The sequence below is a fragment of the Jaculus jaculus genome, chromosome 1 (genome assembly GCF_020740685.1).
Source record: "Jaculus jaculus isolate mJacJac1 chromosome 1, mJacJac1.mat.Y.cur, whole genome shotgun sequence".
In the NCBI taxonomy this organism is placed as follows: domain Eukaryota; kingdom Metazoa; phylum Chordata; class Mammalia; order Rodentia; family Dipodidae; genus Jaculus; species Jaculus jaculus.
The window spans coordinates 305,281,266-305,298,445 of NC_059102.1; the positions used below are offsets into that span (position 1 = coordinate 305,281,266).

General features: G+C 43.6%; 1 protein-coding gene across 1 annotated transcript; it reads right to left on the bottom strand.

Moving 5' to 3' along the window:
- Positions 1-2,025: 2,025 nt before the first annotated feature.
- Positions 2,026-17,080, bottom strand: Mettl13 (methyltransferase 13, eEF1A lysine and N-terminal methyltransferase). The gene is made up of 8 exons (XM_004658789.3): positions 16,665-17,080; positions 14,705-15,464; positions 13,036-13,235; positions 10,770-10,965; positions 7,734-7,901; positions 5,011-5,229; positions 3,674-3,805; positions 2,026-2,494 (listed from the first exon to the last, which is right to left on the bottom strand). Exons 1-8 carry the CDS (start codon positions 16,815-16,817, stop codon positions 2,220-2,222), a joined length of 2,103 nt encoding a protein of 700 aa, XP_004658846.2. The 5' UTR covers positions 16,818-17,080; the 3' UTR covers positions 2,026-2,219.
- Positions 17,081-17,180: the final 100 nt, after the last annotated feature.

A 17,180-nucleotide genomic window follows, 5' to 3' on the forward strand; every position in this document is an offset into this window, starting at 1 on the left:
TTCATGCCCCATTCTTCTTCCATACTCAATTTCAAAATTTTTAAAAAAGCATGTAGTCAACAGTCAGGTGACTCTTCCTACTCCAAGACAGGAAGTAAACATGTGCATGCAGCAGTAAGCGCACTTAATTCCTTTGAACGCTGTTCTTAAGCTATATTTGAGAATTTATCATCCTGGTAATCTCCTAGCATGGCTGTGCCACCCAGACTGCTCCAGGCTCCATGCAGTACTACACGGTGATCTACCCAAAGACAGGCAGCTAAGTCCAACTCGCTCCCTGTGCCTCTATAACCTACCAACCTGCATGACTTTATAGGTTAGAATCAAGAGGATTGGTGAAATTGAGAACTTTGGGGGCACAGGGACAAAAGATAACATACTTAATGGGTTCCAAAGGAAAAGCCTTCTCTGAAGATCGCTAAATATTATAAAAGGTAAGATCTAAACACATTCAGGCATGTTGACTAATACCTATAATGCTAGCACTTGGGAGGTGGTGGCAGAATTGCTGGCAAGATCAATACCAGCCTGGACTACCTAGTGAGTTCACACCTAGCTTGACTTACAGTAAGACTCTGTCAGAAAAGAAATGAGAACAGAAAAGGGTGAAGGGAAGGAAGGAGAAGGGGAGAGAGAAGGGAAAGGAAATAGAAAAGGGAAGGGAAGATGGGTCAGCAGGTAAGAGCATTTACCACAAGCATGAGAGCCTGATAGGGCTTCAGACCACCTGAGGTTCTCCAGGACCCACAAAAACAGCAGGGCATGGCCACACATATCTGTATCCCAGTCTTGTGGAGAACAGACTGTAGATTCTCTGGGGCTCATGAAAACCAGAACTCTGCATTGAAATAATCCCGAGGAAACATGGATGAGTAATACAGAAAGGACCCCTAACATTCTGCTCTGGCCACCAAGTGCCTGCAAGCTATCAGTACATTCGTATGCACAAACCACACAGGTGTACACACACCACATACTACACATGCAAAAGAAAAGCCCCAGCACCAAAAAATCAGAGATATCAACCACACTGCACTCACTCCTTAGCACTACTTTGTGCTGACAACCAGCACTGAAATGTACTTCACCTTGACATTAGTCTGTTTTAAAGGAACTGTGGAAAAAGAAGTCTGAGTGGCAATTGGTGACAAAGACTAATTTCTATGGTAATGTTTGTTTACTGAGTCCTGGAATAATTAATTATAAGGCAAAGTTCAAGCCAATACTGGATCCACTGGCTGAACAATCTCAAGACATGGACAAGGACATTTCTGTCTCAAATGAGATTTGGGTTTAGATAGAATATAAGAATTCCTTAACCAAAATTACATTAAGACTACATATAAACTACTAATAAGAGCACCTAGAACATATTTTTATTGCTGACCCATGGTTTTGGCTATTCTTGACTACCTTCACTTCCACTAAACTTCTTTCCAGTGTAGAGTCTGGCATGCAGCTGTCACTCAGGAAACGATGCAAAAGAACACCAGAGACTTGACTCCTAGGTCTCTGACTTACAGTCAAAGGACAAGTGACAATACCATCTCCGCTGAGAACAGAACAAGCAAATGGCTTAGGTCACAATGCTAAGTAGGTAAGAAAAGCTGCTCAATGTTGGAGTAGGTTAACTGATTTCTAAAATCTGGAACAATCTTAATGACAGTTCCATGTATAGGGAGACAGAGTAGATGCAATCTCACATTTGTAGAAATTCTACTGTGTAGTCTTTTGTTGTGTGAGACAAGATCTTCCTTTGTTATCCATATGCTGGACTACAAGAGCAGAGGCGTGTTGTTTGGCAGCTAGGCTTTTGACAGAGTATTCTGTCAATTGAAATCATTCCTTCTGAATCAAGAGAGGGATAAAAATACACACCGACTAATAGAAATGTAAACAAATTTAGCCGACTCCAGTTCTAAGGAACTGGGCACACAGTGTTTAAGGCATTTGATGTCTGCTAGACACTCTAACAAGGAATCCTACTCAAGGTCATTGTATGGGAAACAAAACTGACCAACCCAGTTGAAACTGAAGAGGACTTTTATTTTCCCAGATCTTCAGAGCCTCACCAAGCTGGAGGCTGCATGTAGCTGAGTATGAAACCAAGAAAAACACCAAGTCTGAAAGTACTGTGTGTTGTACTTCTTCGATCTCTAACAGGCCAAGAGTTCAAGGTATTTTGGGCAGGAAGAGGAGGTGGCTCCCTGCCTCAGCAGTCACACGATCTTCACTGTCTTCAGCATATCTGATAGGACATAGGTGTCGTCCCAACCCTGCCCAGGTTTCCTCAGGGTCCGCTCCAAGGCCTGGGCCATTTCCAGGAGCTTTGGTGTGGCAAGCTTCTGTTCCGGTTGCAGCTGGCAGAACAAAATCTCATTCACTTCTCCCTCGATTCGCCGAACATATAGGAGGGGGAAAACTGCTTTGAGCCCAGCCAATACTGAGTCCTTCAGCCCCAAGTCTCGGCACACGAGATTAAGGATAAATACACCTGTAGGATAGGAAGGAAAGAGTAGAATGACCTCAGATCAGGAGACATGCTGGAGACAAGAATCAGTACCAAAGAGAATCACAATTCCTGTAACAAGGAATCTCATGAACAAAGAAAGCACCTACAGCAGCAGTGAGTTTGCAGAGAACACAAAAGTGAAGGGAATATGTAGTTTATAGAGAAACAGCTTTGTTTGTTATTTTTCTATGTGGTTAACACATTACTTAAGTACACTCCATGCCTCATTTCCCAAAGAATTGTTTTAGTAAGGAATTAATTAATATCCTCCCAAAAGACAAATGTACCAATTCCACACGGATGTCATATTCCATATTCTTAGTATCACAATTGTTTATTAACCAGAGTAGGCCAAAGTCATCCTCTCTTCTAGAATTAAGGTTCTAAGTCAACCTAACACACCACAGGACCTCACACCAAAGTGAAACATCTAGAGATGTGAACATAGAAACTAAGAGCCTTCAAGGGACAGAGAGCTAGAGTTCCAAACTATAGCCATGGGTCACCCTGCCAAGTCTCCTGACTTAAGTTTCCACACCTGAAAATGGGCTACTATAAAAATTAAACAGCACAATGTCAAGCCAGGGGCATTAGGAAAACATTCAAGTGGTAGATAGTTTTGCTACCACAAACACTTTGTGAACTGTATTTACATGGAACCTATGAAAGCTGAACAGCTTCATAAACCAGGTTCCATGTCTACCCAAAGACATGTAAACATCACCTCACCAAACATCGTATACTAGAAATTAATGACAGCAATATTTATATAATCCTCAAACAGAACACAGAAACAATGGTGATGTATAAATGAATTTGGCATAATCACATGACCCCAACAGCAATGAATAATACAAACACAACACAGGGGCTGAATCTCAAACATTGGGTTGAGAAAACAAAGAGTATAATACATGATCCTAACTATATAAACTAGCAAAACTAATCCATGGAGACAATAGTCAGTACAGTAATTACTCGAGAAGAGGATGAGTTACTGATGAATGAGAGACAGACTTTCAGGGAGCTACTTGGAGTGGGGAGATGGGTGAATTCAATGTAGGAAGTGACCAAGAGTACATATATATGCATTTTTTAAATTAAAACTATAAGTTTAAAGGACCATTCCCTCCTCGTTCATCAACCTTTAGTGTTCCATACCTTCATGAGTCAGGATGCTTTTGACCTTCTGCAGGAAAGGCGGGTCCACAAATGCTGGGGGTGGACAACTCATTCCCAGTGTTGGGTCCTTACTATCTACATCAAACATTATAACATCATAGCAAGACCGTGCTGGAAAATAGAAGCAAATGAGTCCATATCTTGGTTGGATAAAATGACATCATTTATATTTCTACACACACTTTCTCTGAGACTTGTAATGGACAGGGTGCTTAAATCAGAAAGATGATATGATGTACTTTGTTGGTTAAGAACATTACTGTCATGGCACAGAGCCATCCTTATCATTAGAATTTAAATTGTCCCACAATGCAAAAGAGGCATTCCCTACACTTAAGTGTCTTCAGAAGCAAAAACGGGATGGAGAGATGGCTCAGTGCCTGTTAGGCCTAATGACCAGAGTATGATTCCCCTGTACCCATGTAAAGCTGGAGGCACAAATTGGTACATGTGCTTAGAGTTTGCAGTGGCTAGAGGTCCTGGTGCATCCGCTCTCTTTCCCGGGCATGGTGGTTGGTGCATGCCATTAATCCCAGTACTCAGGAGGCAGAGGTATGAGTTTGAGGCCAGCCTGAAAATACATAGTGAATTTCAGGTCATCCTGGTCTACAGCAAGACCCTACCTTGAAAAACCAAAAAAAGGAAACAAAAAAAAAAAAAGAAGAAGCAAAACAATGGGGGCTCATGCTAGTGTGAATATGACATGCTATATAAGTGGGTTGTAATGCTCTAAGAACATCAGAACTGGGCTGGAGAAATGGCTCAGTGGTTAAAGGAGCTTCAGCACAGCTAATGACTGGGACCAGGAAATTCTGTCCTCAGCTACTGTGCATTACAGCATGCTCAGCAGAATCTCTGGCATCTACCCACTACATGCCAACAGCACCAAAGGCTCTCCCCATTTTGTGACAAGAAAATCTATTTTTGCAGACCTTGCTGAGAGCCACTCATTTGCATAATGTAGTTTTTCTCTACTTCTGCCTTCACTGAAAACCAAAAGACTTATTTTGAAAAAAAAAAAATATATATATATATATATATATGTGTATATATATATATATATATTTTTTTTTTTTTTCCCCCCAATATATACTCTTATCTTTTCCTCACAATTTCTTCACCTGGCTTCCTCAGCCTGGTTATACGGTCAGCCTTAAGACCAGAAATATCCCATTTTACTAGCTGCTCAGCATCTCATAAATCTCATAAATACATCACCAAATGAATACACAGGCCAAAGACTAAAATGATCCTGAAGCCTGACCATCTTGTATCAATCTTCCCTAACTCCCCTCCAAATGCTCCCACAGCAGTACCTTCCTCTCCTCCTGCCAGGCTGGTAATGTAGTCCAGGCCATCTGCAATGTGTACCTTCATCCGGTCACTCTGTGAGAAGCCAAACCACTGAGTGGCCACTTCCAACATGGAGGGGTCGATCTCAACAGCATCAATGTGAGACTTTGGGAAATGGTCATGAACAAAGAGAGGAAGACTACCACCACCCAAGCCCACCACTAACAGTGTCATTCGTGTCTCTGTAATAAAAGAAGACATTATCACGTCACCATCTGCTCTCTGAAGTTTTGTACCAACCTCTGGGAGGGCAAGCCAAAATTGTTGATTCTTCCCAGGTTACAAGATTTAAAGACCTGGCCTTCCTGTCTCATTCTAGGAAAAAAGTGAATTGACCATTGATAATTCACCCTTGGCTTCACCCTGACTAGATTCAGATGATGAACTAGTATGTTATAATCCTGGTCCCTTAAAGGTCCCAAAGCATCAGGATAATACAATACCAAGAGTTACTTAAGAGGTATTAGGTATATCCCCAGCCTGGGAAATGGAGGGATAGTCTTAATCATGAGTATAAGGTAGAGCTTCCACACTCTTGATGACTGGGACGATGTAATCTTCTATCGTTAGTGGTGGCATCACAGGATGGGTGCAATGTCTCTTCTAGCTCTTGACTCAATAGGTCTTAACTATCTTTTCAGATATCCCAACAAAGTGAGTGCAAATGATAACAGTTCCAAAAATCAAAGGAAAACAAAGACCTAAGTCCTTACCCTAAACACAGAGAAACCACAGCAACCAAAGAGGTACTGAAGAAAAACAAGCATCAAAAAAATTCACTGGGGCTGGAGAGATGGCTAAATGGTTAAAAAGAACTAGTTGCAAAGTCTGATGGCCAGGGCTCATTTCCTCAGTACCCATGTAAAGCCCATTGCACGAAGTGGCACACGTATCTGGAGTTCATTTGCAGCAGATGGAGGCCCAGACATGCACACTGTCATTCTCTCAAATAAATAAATAAATAAATAAATAAATAAATAAATAAATAAATAAAACTCTCTTTTTAATTCTGAAGTCTAAACATTTATTTATTTATTTGACATTTATTTATTTATTTGAGAGAGAGGATGGGCACACTAAGGCCTCCAGCCACTGTAAACAAACTAAAGATGCCTGTGCCACCTTGTGCACCTAGCAGATGTGGGTCCTGGGGAACTAACCATGGTCCTTTGGCTTTGCAGGCAAGCACCTTAACCACTAAGCCATCTCTCCAGCACCTAAATAAACATATATTTTTTAATTCACTAAAAACTATCCTCTGGGATTAAACCTAAGAACTTATATTCTAGGGACATAGATAATACCAAGAGGTCAAAACTATATAGTCTTGGGGATGGAGAGATGACTTAGTGGTTAAGCGCCTGTCTGTGAAGCCCAAGGACCCCAGTTCGAGGCTCGATTCCCCAGGACCCATGTTAGCCAGATGCACAAGGGGGCGCACACATCTGGAGTTCGTTTGCAGTGGCTGGAAGCCCTGGCACGCCCATTCTCTCTCTGCCTCTTTCTCTATTGCTCTGAAATAAATAAATAAAGTTTAAAACAAAAACTATATAGTCTTTCAATAATGTGTACTTAAGGGACTTTGGATCGAGACACTTGTGAGCTAATGTGTTTGCTAATGTACTCAGATTCAGATTTGTTACTAATGATAGTACTATCACTGTAAAAATTATTTTTAATTAAAAACTCAAAAGTTACATCTTGGGTTCAAATAAGGCACTACTGAAAAATCACAGTATCCAAGGGTACTGAAAACATGGTTTTAAATGTACCATCTAGTGAACATGGCTAAGCATTCACAAATAGTGTAAAATTATCAAAGTTTAAAAGATTATGAAGAAGCCAGGCATGGTGGCACACACCTTTAATCCCAGCACTTAGGAGGCAGAGGTAGGAGTACTGTTGTGAGTTCAAGGCAACTGTGAGACTGCAGAGTAATTTTCAGGCCAGCCTGGGCTACAGTGAGAACCTACCTTGAAAAATAAAAATTAAAAAAAAAAAAAAAAAGATTATGGGGGCTGGCGAGATGGCTTAGTGGTTAAGCACTTGCCTGTGAAGCCTAAGGACCCTGGTTCGAGGCTTGATTCCCCAGGATCCACGTTAGCCAGATGCACAAGGGGACGCATGCATCTGGAGTTCGTTTGCAGTGGCTGGAGGCCCTGGTGCACCCATTCTCTCTATCTGCCTCCCTCTCTCTCTGTGTCACTCTTAAATAAATAAATAAAAATGAACAAAAAAAGGTTTTTTTAATTATGAAGAACAAAATCTTCACACATCAATTAATATTTTATATCATAATTTTAAAATGAAATGGCAGAAGAAAACAAAAGTTATGTACCAATACGGGCAGCAATTTCAAGACAGCAGTTTGAACTTGAGTTACCTGAATGGTGACAGTCAAGTTGAAGAAAATTACAATCCTATGTGTACCTAAATCACTAGAAAGATGGGATAAAGGCTGACAAGCCAGGCTCAATTCCCCAGCACCCAAGAAAGCCAGCACAAAGTAGCACATGATTTATCTAGAGTTCTTTAGCAACACCAAGAGGCCCTGGTGCACCCATACCCTTGTCTGTCTCTGTCTCTCAAATAAATATTGAAAAATAGAATAAATCACTTCTTCAGCTACAAGGCAGCTCATTCACTTTTGTATTCTTACATGTTCTCTACTGCAGTGACGTCTCACCTAGAAGCAAATCTGGTTTCTTCAGCAAGGCAAGGCCAGCAATCATGGCTTTATGGTGTTCACAGCATAAGTAACTCTTATCAATAGACTGTCCTGGGGCAGGAGGGAGGTCCTCAGAAGTATCCGCAGGCCGCTGTTTCCTCTTGTCCTTTTTCCGTTTCTTATGGGCTAAATGAGAAATTCAAACTAAATGAAGTCTTATGCCTCTCACGCCCAGCCTTGGGAAATAAGGGATACTAGCAACATTGTATGCAATGCCTTGAACATATTTAAGAGCCAACTATTAAATATGCAAAAATTTTGCAAACTAGTTGACATCATATTGGTAGCCTAAAATTGTCCATGGTGGTAGTATTTATATCACAAAATTTGGCAAACCCTATAAATCAGGCCCATCCTACAAAGAGATGGCTGTTTTAATATTCAGTGTACACCAAGTGGATACCAAGGGGCAGAAAGGGGACATGGCAAAATCAAAATCTGGGAAAAATTCAACTGAGGGGTCCTCTGAGAAATGTCACACCACTAACAGGAGAAAAGTTGGCTCATTAATTCTGTTCTAGAAAAAATGAAGCCATTAATAATCTCTTCTATGCCAATTACTGTACCAGGACTCTTAGTTCCTCTCATAAGTCTGTTTCCAACTTTTGCTCATGAGAAAAATCAACACCTAAAGTATTAAGTAAATGCTATAGTCAGCAGATAGTAGGGATAGGACGGGAACCTAGGACTGCATGTCACCCACACCTGTCATCTTTCTACCATGCCCCCATACAGTACTACAATGATTTCTGCTCAGCAAGGAAATCATGAAGGGGAGAGATGCTGTGAAAAGGCCTGTCTCCTTTCCCTGCTTCCTGTCTGTCATCTTAGACAGGTGGAACTCATGTTCACAGGGACCACCTGCACTCCCAACATCACTATGGGCTGTTCTGCTTTTTATTTTTAGTAAGTTCTGCTTTGTGGTCACCCAAGTTTCCATGACAGAGACCATTCCTCCCATGGGAAGAAAGAGACACTGCAAAGGCAAGAAATTTGACAATAAAAAAAATAAAAAAAATATAACTGGAGGGAACAAAATACTCTTTCAAGCAATTTTACTGAGGTATGGAATGCAACGGAAGGGAGCTACAGCAGGAATGACCAAAGACAGGGTAGGAGCCAACAAGCTTTGTGCACTTGGCCAGGGGAAGCTCCGAAGAACAAATTATTCTGAGAGTGCTTGGTCGGGGAGGCTGAATTCTCTGCACCTTTCCAGTCAGCTTTGTTGCGAGGTCAAGCACACAGAGCAACTGGGAATCAGGAGATCCAATTTCAGATTTTTTCCTGGGTTCTCTATGACTTGAAGGGACATAGGACTGGAGAAAGGGAGGACAAGAGCTTTCCTTTTCATTCTATACATGCGATTTTTTTAATGTGTATGAGTATGCATGTTTGTATGTCTGTAGCACACATGTATGTGAGACCAGAGGACAACCTCAGGTGTTATCCTCAGAAATACCATCCACCTCTTTTTCTTTTTTTTAGGTTCTCACTCTGGCCCAGGCTGACCTAGAATTCATTATGTAGTCTCAGGGTGGGCTCAAATTCTCACCAATCCTCCTACCGCTGCCTCCTGAGTGCTGGGATTAAAGGCGTGCACTACCACATTGGTCTGCAACACATTAACAAGGCCAGACTGTCTGGCCAGTGAGCCCCACAGACTGTCTCTGCTTCCTCAGGGCTGGGATTTCAGGGAGGTGCTGCCATACTCAGCATTTTATGTGAGTATTGGGAACTGTTGCAGTTAGGTTTGTACTGTTGGCAGAAATCAACCAACCAAGAGCAGCTTGTGGGAAAAGACATTTATTCTGGCTTACAGACTCGAGGGGACGCTCCACAATAGCAAGAGAAAACAACAGCATGAGCAGAGGGTGGACATCACCTCTTGGCCAACGTTATATGGAAAATAACAGCAGGAGAGTGTGCCAAACACTAGCAAGGGGGAGCTAGCTATAATATCAACCACACCTCTGGGCTGGACCCCAGGATCTGCCCCCAGTGATACCTCTTCCAGCCAGTTGGCTGGAAATTCAAGTTATAAGTTTTAATAAAACTCCTGAGTCTATTAGGGGACATGCATTCAAACTACCACAGTGGCTCACCTGTATTCCTACCAGTGAGGTGGCTGGGACAAGAGAACTGCTGTGACTGAGGCTTGAGCTAGACCTACATAGTGAATTCCAAGCCAAATGAGGCTAGAGTGAGACCTTGCCTCAAAAACAAGTATTAATATAGGGACTGGAGAGATAGCTTAGTGGTTAAGACACTTGCCTGCAAACCCAAGGACCCAGGCTCAATTCCCCAAGACACATGTACACCAGACGCACATGGTGTAACATGCATTGGAGGCTGTTTGCAGGGGTTGGAGGCCTTGGCATGCCCATTTGCTCTTTCTCTGCCCCTTTCTCTCAAATAAAAAATAAACAAATAAAATGTTTTCAAAAAATAAATATCAATTTTAAAAAGATTAGTCATACCAGCCACATTCCATGTGTTTTACAGGAACTTACAGTTAGGGGTCACCATATTAGAAGCTCAGAGTCTACACACAGAGTTCCACTCAAGAGCTCTAGGCTAGATGACTTCTAAGGCACCGGCCATCCTAAGTCCCTCAGGTAATAGTAGATCACACTACGGAGAAGGGCAGACCATCACCATGTTTCTAGTTCACCTTACAGGGGAGGCAAGAAAGGACCAACATGCAGCAACTTAAAACAGATTTCCTTTAAACTAAAGTGATTATTAAACTTATTTGGTTTTACAACCGCCATTGCATACCAGCCTTTGTGTAAGAAGAGAACACCTTTATTCTGCTTATCGACACCAGCACCCTAAGAGCCCAGATAGTAAGAAGAAAGGACAGCCCTGTGCCTCTGGTCACAGGTACACAGGTCCGTCTTCCATCTTGGCCAAGTTCCCAGGTTTTTTGTTTTTTTTTAACACCCCAAACCAAGAGCCCACGTGGGTCCCACCACCATATTTATGAAGCCTTACCTCTGTGAGACATATCCTTCAGTAACCTGGCCTCAGACTGAACCACATTCCTGTTGCTGAGGAAGATCAGCCTCCGAAAGTATCGTCTGTCATCCCCTTGCACATCCTCGATAACATAGTCGCCACTCATGGGGCTGTGGTCTTGGTGCTGAACAGTCCGGACACCAATGTCACCACCCACAGACAGAAATGGTACCTGAAGGAAGAGACATGTGACAAAAACATCAACTCAAGTAAGAAATATGAGACATTATGTTCCCTCCTGCATGAACAGGAGGATCATCCCAGCAACAACTCCAAACACTTGCTATTCTATTCCAGTGCTTTTGTGGGGCCTCTGTATAGAACTCAAAAGGTTTAATCCACCTTTTGACACAAAAATCCCCTAAGCCACTAGTGACCTGCACCTGGCACTTCCCAGGATATAAGGGTTTCTCACCAGTTACCCTATAAAGAAGTCCCAGTAGTCCAAGATAATAACAAAAAATAAAGGGAACCTTCAGTAAGGGGGTATAATTATGAGAAGGAATCTAGACAAGAAAAAAAATTTTTTTTAAATCCAAGGGGAAACTACTCTAAGTTTGGAAAACACTCCATTCCCTAAATTATTCTCATCTTTCCCCCCCGCCCCCATTTTTCTAAGTCTTGGAAGAAAATGTAAATTCTCCTTAAACTTGCCCCAGTCCTCTTTTACATGTTTCTTTTTAAAAAACCTGTTAGGACTGAGTGTGATGGTGCATGCCTTTAATCCCAGCACTCAGAAGGCCAAGGTAGGAGGATCGCCATGCGTTCAAGGCTACCCTGAGACTACACAGTGAATTCCAAGTCAGCCTGAGCTAGAGTGAAACCCTACCTCAAAAAACAAAACAACAACAAAAAAAAAAAAAAAACCTGTGAGGGTCTTTACTAATCACCAACAATTTCTGGCCTTGCAGACTTAGTAAAAGGTCAAATGAAATGCTCAGAGGATATAGGCACATTCATCTGTCAACATAGGCCTAGTGAGCAAGACCAGTCTTGGAACCCTATACCAAGGATTTTATTTCATAGATCTGTTACTATCACACCGAGCTTCCTGACACCTTTGTTTGCCCACCTATCAAAAATGGTCCAGTTCTTACAACAAAGTCATCAGGCAATTACTCATGGTGACCAGGATAGCACAAGACAAGTGTGCAAACTGTTCATACCATATCACCAGTCTGGCTTAACCCTTTGTCCCTTTCCAGCAAAGCTAATGTCCTAAAATTGTGCTGCTGAGCTATTTTGGCCCCCTCCCTTCTAAGCCCTAAAATAATGACAGTGCTGAGAAGAAAAGCAGCCAAGGAACTTCTTTTCAAAAGTGGAAACTAAGAGACACATGCCCCAGATACAGATGTTACCAGTTTGGTTTTTGTTTTCTTACTTTCATTTATTTATTTCTATTTATTAAGGAATTAAACCCAGAACCTTGCATATGCTAGACAAATGCTCTACCACTAAGCAACATCCCCAGCCTTTTCTTTTTTTTTTTTTTTTTTTTTGGCTTTTGCTGTGCTATGTTAGTGTGCATGAGTGCAAATGTATCACAGTGTGTGCGCAGGTCAGAGGACAACTTCAAGTGCTGAGGCAGAATCTCTCATTTTCACTGATGTTTGACAGACTAGCTGGAACAAAAGCTTCCAGGGGATTCTCTCGTGTCCACTTTCTTTCTTGGTGTAGCTATGCTGGAGTACAGATACTCATGCTACAGCATTTACTTTTACCTGGATTCTATTTTATTTACTCGTATATATGTGTGGGTGCTGAGTGCCATGGTGTGCATGTGGAGGTCAAAGGACAACCTCAGGGCATCATCCCTGTCCTTCCACATTGATGTAGGGTCTCTTGGTGTTTTGCCACTGGGAACACCAGACTAGCTGGCCCACGAGCTTTAGGATTCTCCTGATTCCATCTCCCATTATTGTGGGTCAGTTCAGATTACAGACACACCATTCTTGCATCTGGCTTTTACATGGGAAGCAGGGGACCCAAACTCTGAGGAGAAGCCTTATAGAGCTAGCACCTTTAACAACTGAGCTATCTACCCAGTCTCCTGGATCTTTAATTGTTTAGATTAGGATGCTGAGTAATGGTTTCATTGCGGCTTCTTCATCCATTTGTGCCACCATACTTTGTTCTCATTTGTTGCTCTCGACTAGTCCTAGCTCTTTCAGGGCATCTTCTTCTTTCTTGGCCACTACTAAGACTCCAAGATGAACAAAAGCCACTGTCAAAGCTTTGGTACCTGCTGCTGGGAGGGCATTCCAGCTGGGGCCAGCTCCATGACTCTAGGCGACAGCTCAGCCTGAATGCTGTCCATGCTGTCATACTGCTGACCTCGATGCAGAGCCACTGTGATCAGTCTCCTGAAGCCAGCACTAGCTGCCAGCTGCTTCCGACCCTCCTCCATACCAAAAAGCCACTCAGTTTCTCGACCCTGGGGGACTGGAAAGTACAGATTTGATTACAGCGAATCCTGAGGGAGTATGTTCAAGACCTACAACCAATATAGTCCACATGGCAGCCAGCCAGCCACACACCCACACCCAGCAAAAAGCAGCACATCAGACATGAAGCCGGACCGAGGGTGTTGAGTGTGGACATGTCTGAAATGGAAGGAGAGGGGTAGACAACTAGTACAAGGCAGAGAGCAGTAAGTGATGTTTATTCCATACCAAGACTGGATTCCATGTTGCTCACAAATACAATCTAATGAAACATCAACAGTCCAAGATAGAAGTAACCATCATACTCATTTTTACAAATGAGGAAACTGTGGTACAAAACTTATGCAACTAGTAAATGCAAATCTGGGACTCAAACCCAGGCAGTGGCAATGTAGCCCAATTCCATGCTCCTATCCAGCCCCACTACTCATTCCCACAGGTGTAGTTAAAATTAAGGAAAACTTAAAAAAATAGCTCAATTGTCAGGAGACAAATTTCCAGCACAACCATAATACCTTGATTCATTTGAATTTTCACCTTTCCTTCTTTTCAAAAATTTTCTAGGACTGTAGAGATGGCTTAGCGGTTAAGGCACTTGCCTCTATGAAGCCTAAGGACCCATGTTCGATTCTCCAGGTCCCACGTAAGCCAGCTGCAAATGGTGGTGCATGCATTTGGAGTCCAGTTGCAGTGGCTACAGGCCCTGGCGTGCCCATTCTCTCCCTCCCACCCTTCTCTCTGTCTCTCATAAGCAAACAAATAAAAATCAATTTTAAAAATTCTACTTGTGAATGCACTTCCTCAAATTCTTCTCCCTTCCCCTGCTTATCCCTTTGTAAAAATAAATCCAGTATCCTTCACTTCTTTTAATAGTAACAGCTAGCATTCATAAAGGACTTAACACATACTAGCCATAGTTTCAAAAAGATTTTATGCTTCTCACACCTGTACGAAAGAGTGTAATCCCATCTCATTTTTAAGAAAGTTATGGCACTAAGTATAATGTCGTACCACCAGCAAGTGACTACATTCAGTGTTACAGAGCTCATACTTTTAGCTGCTACCGTGCACTGCCTCTCCTAAATTCTGCAGAGGCACAGTGACTTTCCCAGGTCCCAAAGTTCATTTGCCTAGAGTTGGACCTAAGACTTATGTCTGTGGCCAGCTAGTCTAGCCTTGCTTCTCAACACTTAGCATACTTCTACATGAAGTCTGACAGGCTTGAATTTATCTACTCTCTCCCCTCTGTGACACTTCCATTCCCATACTTCATTAAGCATTCATAATGAAGAAAAAGAAATAAGCTCACATCTAAGCAGATTGCTAGAGAGCTATTATTCTCCCTTCACATCACATCTTGAGTAATCCAACCTTCTGGAAACAGCACCATACACCAAAGCCCAAGCCCAGCCCCAGCCCCTGTAAGCCAACCCCTCCAGGGAAAGAGGGGGAGCAATCCCAACTCACTGATGAAAATGGCAAAATGATTGTCCCGCGATGGTTTCACAGTGGAGCTGTCCACCACATGGAGAGTGTAGCGTGGCTCCCCCGTGTCCCCACTGCACAAGTCCAAGGACACACTCCCCAGCCCGGCCTTGCGGCGCAGCTGGCTGCACAGCCAGGCATACTGCTGCCGCTCCAGCACTGCCTCAGCCAGCCGCTCAGCACTCTCCAGCCGCACGGGCTTGCCCTGCTCCTGAGCACACAGCTCAAAGATCTGAAGGGCAGAGCCAGGGACTGGCCTGAACTTGGTCATGATGAAGGCAAAGACAGGCAGGGAGAACCGAGACTCTGCTTCCAACACCTGCTCCTGGCTGCTGGCCACTTGGTGCACCCTCACCATCCACCCCTCCCGAGAGAAGTGACCCACTGCTTTCTTCAAGATGTGAGCCTGAGCCAAGGAGATGCAGACGTAGCGACCGCCCACCTGCAGGACACGGCCAACCTCAGCCAGCATCCTGTCCACCTGTTGCAGGGTCTTCTCCTCCTCATCTGTCAGGACAGCATCCAGGGTGCCCTTGTCCAACACCACCTGGAATGAGGCATCAGGAAACACCATCTGTGTCATGTCCATCTTCAAGAAGCTCAATTGGGGCCTTCGGCTGGCATTGCGCTCCTTCATTTGCTTAATGACGACTTCACTGATGTCAATGTTCACTATATCCTGATAGCCCACATCATATAGCTGCTCGCTCAGCTCTGAGTTGCCACATCCAATTACAAGCACCTGGAGAAAAAGAAACATCAGGTACAAAATGGAGGTGGTCAAAACAAAGACGACACTATAAATACTTCTAACCAAGTCTCACCTTGACTACCGTTGGATGTTCTCAGAAGACAGATACTACTGAAAAAAAGCCATTACTCTAGATGCCTTTTGAAACACTGATGAGAAATTTAATAGTGAAAAATATTTAACCACAATATAGGTTATGTGACAACGAGTTTCAAGGCGCATAAATAAATGTGTTACCCAGTAATTCATAAGAAGTTGCAAAATGCCGGGCGTGGTGGCACATTCCTTTAATCCCAGTACTCAGGAGGCAGAAGTTGGAGGATCCCCATGAGTTTGAGGCCACCCTGAGACTACATAGTGAACTCCAAGTCAGCCTGGACCAGAGTGAAACCCTACCTTGAAAAGCCAAAAAAAAAAAAAAGTTGCAAAATGCAAGTGCATTAGTCACACTCGTTTGTTTTTCTGTTAAAAGTCCAGCCTGGCCTCGTGTGCTGGCCCATGCCTTTTAATCCCAGCATTTGGGAGGCCAAGGTAGGAGCACCACTGTGAGTCACAGATCAGCCTGGGTTAAAGCAAGACCCTTCTTTGAAGAGAAAATAAAATAAAATAAAATAAATAAAAAATAAAATAAAATAAAATAAGCCAAGCCTGGCACAACTCCATTTCCTCCATCCTCTCATACCTTCGGCTTCACCAGACCACAAAGAACAGCTTGTGAGGATTCAAATCTTGCTCCCATCAGTTTCCATCTCACGGATATTTAGCTTCAGCAATTGTACCTTAAGGGCTAGACAGTGCCTGGAGCTCACCAAGCACTCAACAGTGACTTAAATTCATAACAGCCTATTCCACAGGGCTGTCGGGTGACAGACAGAACACACTTTCAGTGCTGGACTACTACTAATCAAGTCACTATTCCAAGAAGAGTGAATTCAAGGATGAGTTTGTGACAGATAACCTGTAAGAGGCTAATATTTTATTCTTTTAAGATTTATTTTTATTTATTTATTATTAGAAACGAGGGAGAGAATGGGCACACCAGGGCCTCTAGTCACACTGCAAACGAACTCCAGACGCCTGTGCCACCTTGTGCAGCTGGCTTTACGTGGGTCCTGGGGAATCGAACCTCGGTCCTTAGGCTTCTCGAGCATTCGCCTTAACCGCTAAGCCATCTCTCCAGCCCGGCCTTACCTTCTCCTTGGGCTTGATGTACTTGTGCAGCACCTCGCACAGTTCCAGGTACGATCCGTACCACTCGAAAGCCCTCCTTCCTCGCTGCTGAAAGAACTTCTCCCAGTAGTCCGCAGAGCCAAACTCCTTGGAGCTTCTCGGTAGGAGATTCATGATGCCGCCGCCGCCGCCGCCGCGCGCCGCGTCTTCAAGCCTACTCGCGGCGAGGTTCCATCACGAGGGGACTCGCCCTCAGGCGGCTCCGGGACACTGCCGCGGGAATCCCGTCCCCCGACACACACACAACCGCATGGATTTACCTCCTGACTAAAACCCCGAAGGGACTGCCCCTGTCACGGCCACCGCACGCCCGCCACCTGCACCGCAGCCGCGCTCACAGCGAGCCTCACGTGGAGAAGCCCAGACACTTTTTCCCAGCTAGGTTTCAGAGCCCCAGCAACTGTATCCGGGTGCGCGGCCTCGTGATTGGTCAGTCGCTCAGACCATGACGACAGCCCATTGGTCACGGCTTCTCTG

Bases quoted from the DNA above. Each gene is read 5' to 3' on its own strand.
- Mettl13 (XM_004658789.3), bottom strand. From the start codon at position 16,817: ATGAATCTCCTACCGAGAAGCTCCAAGGAGTTTGGCTCTGCGGACTAC. The intron at 5,230-7,733 runs GTGAGACGTCAC...CTTTTATTACAG, and splicing joins GAAACCAGATTTGCTTCTAG to AGACACGAATGACACTGTTA. The intron at 3,806-5,010 runs GTACTGCTGTGG...TCTATTTTCCAG, and splicing joins CCTGGCAGGAGGAGAGGAAG to CACGGTCTTGCTATGATGTT.